The sequence below is a fragment of the Mus musculus genome, chromosome 13 (assembly GCF_000001635.26).
Source record: "Mus musculus strain C57BL/6J chromosome 13, GRCm38.p6 C57BL/6J".
Classification (NCBI taxonomy): Eukaryota; Metazoa; Chordata; class Mammalia; order Rodentia; family Muridae; genus Mus; species Mus musculus.
The window spans coordinates 22,273,068-22,279,832 of NC_000079.6; the positions used below are offsets into that span (position 1 = coordinate 22,273,068).

The 6,765-nt window shown below is 39.2% G+C and overlaps 1 protein-coding gene across 1 annotated transcript; it reads left to right on the forward strand.

The window, feature by feature from the left end:
- The first annotated feature begins 5,249 nt into the window (after positions 1–5,249).
- Vmn1r195 (vomeronasal 1 receptor 195) lies at positions 5,250–6,337 on the forward strand. The gene has a single exon (NM_134223.2). It carries the CDS (start codon positions 5,295–5,297, stop codon positions 6,243–6,245), a length of 951 nt encoding a protein of 316 aa, NP_598984.2. The 5' UTR covers positions 5,250–5,294; the 3' UTR covers positions 6,246–6,337.
- Positions 6,338–6,765: the final 428 nt, after the last annotated feature.

The window sequence follows — 6,765 nt, forward strand, 5'->3', positions numbered from 1 at the left end:
AAGAAAGAAAGAAAGAAAGAAAGAAAGAAAGAAAGAAAAAGAAAAAAAGATACAGACAGGTGATAAATAACAAAAATCTCTCTGTGATTTAAGTCTGAGAGTCAGTTTGCATTGATCAGGATCAAAACAGCCCATTGCTAACCAGATTGTCAACAAAGACAGAAGCAAAACAGACCTCACCAAAATCATAGCTTGTACCAAATTCATGTAGCAGCTGCAGAATCCCATCAAAACGTATATCTGCTGAACACATCTAGCAGTGAAACCCCAATCTGCTTGATACAAGAAATGATTATTGGGATTCCTAACTCATGCTTTGTCCTTATTTCAAATAAGCCAGTAACAACACTAACTGCTTTTTCCTGCTTCTGCTAGATCAACATCAACTCACTCTGAATTGTCCAGGATGCCTTAGCTGTCCCCAAGGTCACTCTGTGAGAGCTCAGACCTCTGCTAATGACCCTTCCAGACAGTGCAGTGTTCCTCTGGAGTTTGCAGTCTTGATTATTTTGATTTTCAGACTAGAGGCATCTTCATGGATTTTTGACTTCGGCTTTAACTGTCAAATCCTGTTTGCAAAAGTTAGAAATTTCAACTTAGTACTAAGGATTGTAAGATACCACTGAATATTTTTAGCAGTGAAATCACACAGTCAGTTTACAGCTTATAAATAAATCTCTGGGAAACTACGTTATAGGTTATCATAGACTTAAAATTTAGACTCTGTAAACAACTCTGAAAACTCTGGTACTCCAAAGGCCAGATCAAAAGGAAGAATGAACAAAGTAAGAGATGCTATGGAACTTGAGGTGTGGCCAAATCTGTGAGAGGTTGACATTGAAGCCACAGTGTATCTCATGTGTCTGTGTGTGCTGTAGAGAATAGAGACAGGAGAAACATGGACTCTGGATATTTGTAACTTGATAACAAGGATGATTTGATACGGTGAGATGAAACGATGACAGAGACATTCTGGTTGGCAGAATTTGGGTTCAGTTCAGTCATGCAAAGATTGACTATAGGTGAAACGTATAAAGGTTTCCACAAGTATATTGAATTTTCTACTATGAAGAAAGTTAAATAACAACAACAACAACAATAAATTCACTAGACCATGTATTGAGATTTTTAAATACTGGACCCCAAAACAGAATTTGGGACTAGTGCAATGACTTACAGAGTCCCACCAAAGTAGGAATGGATCCTCAAGAAAAAAATCTCCACTACTGAACAAGTCTTGATTTTCCTCATATAGCAGGAAAAAAAAAGTCATGATATGAAATGTGTTTGCAGATGCATGTTATCATTACTGATAAATTGTTTTAAAAGGTGGTTTCTGGAGCCAAGTATTCAGACCATGAAGAAAGAAACCAGGAGTTCAATGGTCATACCCATCAGGGAAACAGTCTAAGCTTTGAGACAGAACTAGGTACCATGGCAAACATATCTGTTTTGTGACTTCTCTTTGACTAAGGATAAAGGGCTAAGAGGCCTATACTCCTCACTTACATCCTCTCACCTCTTATAAAGATCATAATATTCTTTTCAACTTCACAGATAACATAGACTGAAAGGCTGTTATAATTTATAGAATGTATTTGTTTTTAATGTTTATGGTGTTTTGCCTGCATATATGTTTGTACACCAGCAATCCACAATACCTAAGGAGACGAGAGGATGCGCCAAACCATAGAACTGGAAGTACAGCTAGTTGTGAACCATCGTGTGGGTGCTGAGAACCAAACCAGGATCCTCTACAAGAGCATGGGGCTTAACTGCTGATCTATCTCTCCTGCCTCCATAGATATGACCCATGTAGCTGTAAGCCTTTCTGCCTGCAGAGGCATACTCCTCACAGTGGTGCAGGCCATTACCATCTGGTCCTGGACCTTCCAGTTTGGGAAGCCTCACACTGAGGTCTGCATGGCATAGATTTTCTCCCCATTCTTCCTTTTATTCTCAAATTCTGCGTCAACCTAAACATATCCAATATTCCATCAAAAAAGCCAGAATTAACACAACAAACTAGTAAAATCAACAGTGTTTGAAATTCTTTTCCACTATACTATAAAATAAATAGCATTTTTCTCATAATATTGAAAGCTACTGAGCTTTAGTGTGTTTTACGTTTCCTTCTTTAGAGAATAACTTTGTAATATTCAATACACACACACCCCACATGGTTTTTCCAATCAGGGTTTCTTTGTGTACTTCTTGCTGTCCTAGAACTCACTCTGTTGACTATGCTTGCTTCAAACACAGAGATCCTCCTGCTTCTGCCTCAAGTGCTGTGATTAAAAATGTGCACTACCACACTAGCAGTAATATTCAAGATTTAAGAAAACTAACTTGTTGTTTGGTTATTATCCCTTTCCTGCCGATTCTCAGAAATGGACACGTGGCTGAATGCTGGCCTACTCAGGAAGAGGCACACTTTGCTATCTCTTGGTAAGCAAGTTAGTAACAACTGTTAGTTCTGTCATGCTGTGTGGAAAAGAAAAGCATTTTGCAGTAGCTTTAGATCTCAGGCAGCAGTCTTAGTGGCCTGACACAGAGGTAGGAGAAAACTAGAGAGATTACAGGAACCTCATTCTCTATTCTGCACAACTCTAAAGTGGATTAATTCTGCTGTTTTTGAGGCTGCTCATTCATTACCACAATTCAAGTAACAAAGGACCCGGACTTGTACCAGCAAACTCTACGTAAATGTCTGACATGTTTGTCCTCTCTCCTTTGGTTTCTGTTCTTAGGAATCAATTCAGCTGATGCACTTGATATTTGAAAGTTGCAATATAAAGAATATGACAGTGCTGGCTCATTATTTTGTTGATAAAACTATAGTGCCAGCATGAAAGGATAATTTTTGGCTAATTAAAATATTATTATGTATCTGTCTTCATTAAGAGAATTTTAATGGAATTTATGAAAGACAGTGTTCAAAACATTCATAAGGAATGACATACACAGTTCAATTTAAATCATTAGAAAACGAGACAAGAATAATAGATTTATGTGTTTTGGTTACTTTTCTATTGCTGTGATAAAACAATGTGACCAAAAGCAACTTGGAGAGGAAAGGGTTCGTTTGATCATACAATTTAGGGCAAGTGACCACACAGGTTAAGTCAGGGCAGGACTCAAGGCAGGAACCTGGACAGACAAACTGAAGCAGAGACTGTTTCCTGGCTTCCTCCCTCATGGCTTGCTCAGCCTGCTGTCTTATTGCAGTTAGGACCAGCAGCCCATGGATGGCATTGCCCACAGTGAACAAGGTCTTCCCAAGGTGCATTTCCCAAAGTGTAGAAAATGCATCACAGGTTTGCCTCCCACCAGCTAATCTGATTGGGGGAATTGTCTCACCTGAGGTTCCTGCTTCCCAAAGAACACTCTAGCTTGTGTCAGCTGACATAAAACTAGCCAGAACACCTGGGAAGATGGTCCTATGCTCTGAAAGAGAGGTGGCTGAGAAAGCCTGGGGGTGCAAAGCAGTAAGCAGTGTTCCTTCAGAGTCTCTGTTTCAGTTCCCACCTCCAAGTTCTTGCTTGCTTGAGTTCCTGCTCTATTTTCCCTAGGTGTTAGGCTGTGATGTAGAAGTAGAAGCAAAACACGTTTCTTCACAGTTTTTGCTAGTGTTTTATCATAGCAACAGAGAAGCAAACGAATGCAGTGGGTTAACCCTAAATTAAGGATATATATAAAAATCTTATTGGGGAACGCTACAGCTTATTATTAACTCAAAAGTAGTTTGTCCAGAGATTATACATAGGATGGTAGGAAGGACTTAAACAAAACACTAGAGGTCAGTTTTTGTCACTGGTGTCGTCATTCCTGGAGAAATGTTAACAAAGATCTACTTGCCCCAGGTAGGAAACCAGAAACAGACCAAACTACAGTTTCCACTAAAGTCCAGCTTGGTTAACCAATGAGTTGTATTATGGCTCCTTATGGGAATATGGGTGAGGATTTCCTTAAAGTGCAGAGATGGCTCAAAGGCAACTACATTACTAAAGCCTGCTTTAGAATGTCAGCTCACAAAAGCTGAAAAGCTGAAATATACTACACATCTGCAATCAGCTCATCAGGTTAGAGAGTGTCTTTTCCAGGTAGTTCAGTTGGTCTGAGCCTATTTCCAGCACCTTGACTGATCTCTGCATCGTTCACACATCTGGCCCTGTCTGAAAGTCTCTCAGTGGTTCTGTTTATACACATGTTGGTAGGGAGGGGAATCGTGAGTAAGGTCAGGTTCAGTAATTCGCTACTGGAGTGTTTGCATCAGAAGACTGAGCTTCCAGACAGGATGAAATGTTTCACACCCTCCCCCCCAAAAACATCCTGTTGTTTCACCTCCCTTTAAACATCCTGTGTTTAAGGAAATTCCCTCCCAAAAGGAAGGATTTACCCTTGGAGGAATCTGCTACCTCACCTGTATGAAATGTGAAAAGGAAAAAGGCATCTGAAGCTATTGCTCAGGATCACATTGGTATTGAAATTGTGACACTGTCCATATTTAGCATTTTTTTTTCTAGAAAGGAAATTGTCACGTTGTTTTGGGTCTGGGGTTGCTCAAAGATTTACCATAACCAGAATAAATTTAGGAAGAAGAGGTTTTAATAATACTGACCTGGATGAACCAGAGAGTTCCCTGGGTTAGGCCTCAGCTATTGTTAGTCCAAAGATTTTAAAGGTAAACCCCACAAAGTTATAATTTTGGAGATCCAGGATAACTCATCCTGGCTGGCTGGATGCCTTCCCAGCAAGCAAGCATTTTCTACAAATACAGAATTCAGGAATTAGCTTGTTAATCTTGTTTTACCTTGTAAGAATAGTGAAGTGGTAAAATATTTTACATCAATTAGTGATTTTAAGAATAACTCCAATGCACTGGGAACTTGTTCATCTTGGGCTAGCTGACAGGGTACATTACAGAGAGGAGTTAAAAACAAGTCTGATTTTACTAGCTTTTGCGGGACAGAGAATTACATTCTAAAAAAAAAGTGCACCATTGGAATATAAACTTTAGAGCTGAGAGACATAAGGAAGTGTTTGCTTGGAAAGGTAAGTACATGCATTAACATGGGATTTATGTCTACAATATCACTATCATCACCCATATCAGTGAGAATAACAAAATGAAATAGAAGCAAAGCAAAGAATTCAATCAGGTGCATGCTGTAAAAGAACCATGTACATTTTCATATTTCAGAAATTTCTCATTATACGTAGAGACAATCCATGGAGGTGATCATTTGTGTTCCTCAAAGTGGATTTGGCTAGTTCTCACCTGAGGTCAAAAGATGATTTGGAGTGAGCTCATCCAACGAGTAATCTTCCTTTCTCTTATTGGACTTGGAATCTTAGGAAACATCCTTATATTTGTGAGACATGTGCTTACATTTACCATGGGTTCTGAGAAAAAACCTATAGACCTTATTATCTTCACTCATCTGGCTTTTTCAAATGTAATCATTATTGGTACTTCGGGGATCAGATATGTAGCCACAAAACTTCATTTCAAAAATGGTCTGGGCATTGCAGGCTGTAAAACTCTGGTTTATTTGGGAAGGGTGGCCCGTCGCCTCTCCATCTGCACCACCTGTCTCCTCAGCATGGTCCAGGTTGTCACCATCAGTCCTAGAACCTCCTTTTTGAGAAAGTTCAGACCACAAACAATATGGCAAGTTCTTCCCTCTCTCCTCCTCCTTTGTATCTTTAATGTTCTCATAAGCTCCAATTTGCTTCATCATATCACAGTGGGCAGCAGTTTGAATAGATCTAGAGCTGGTGTGTATTATGAGTATTGCTATATGCTGCCATCTAGGTACACAGTTAAGTGGCTTTTCCTCCGTCTCATGACTCTTCGTGATGTCATCTTTCAGTGTCTCATGGGCTGGAGCAGTGGGTACATGGCGCTCCGTCTGTATAAACATCACAAGTGTGTCCTTTACCTTCACACCTCCAGGCTTGCAAATAATGCCAGCCCAGAAATCCGAGCTACGTGGAGTGTTCTCATTCTTATGACCTGTTTCCTCCTCTATTACTTTGGGGATTACATTTTATCCTTCTACATTGGTTCTGTCTTGACTCTTGACTCCATAATACTAAATATTAGAATATTTCTAGTAATTGGCTATGCTGCTCTAAGCCCCTTTGTCCTGCTAATAAAGGATTTTCATCTGATTAGTTGCTGGCACACTCATTGGCAAGTTGAGGAAACAACTTTCTATAACAACCCCTCTAGTAACTAAAGGTTTATCATATACTTAGACTTTACCCAGAAAAAAATTTTTTTCCAGTATGATTGCTATTGTTTTTTGAGAGGAGAATGTTGTATTGGGTGCTTGGGAATCAAATGTTAAGACATTTAAACAAAGTGCTGTGAGAAAATTTAAAGAGGATCACTAAACACCACAAACTGTGATCTGAACAAAGGCCAGAGGGAAGATTAAGGAGCAATCCAGGACCTCTTGCAGTGCACATGGAGTGAAACAAGGCATCCTACATGTACAGTTTGAACAATAGCAACAAAAATGTTCTGGGGTGGTGATGTATGCCTTTAATTCCAGCACTCATGAGTCAGGTGGATTTCAGTGGGGTCAAAAATTTCAAAGCTAGCATGTTTTACATACCAAGAAGTTGCAGGCTAGTCAAGGTATCCTAAAAAAAAATGAAAGAGAAAAATTCAAAAGATACTTATGTGATGGCTAATATTACATTTATAGATAACTTTATGTTTAAAACTTTAAAATCTTTGTTCATAAGAAAACT

Excerpts from the sequence above, each read along its gene's own strand:
- Vmn1r195 (NM_134223.2), top strand. The coding sequence starts at position 5,295 with ATGATTTGGAGTGAGCTCATCCAACGAGTAATCTTCCTTTCTCTTATT.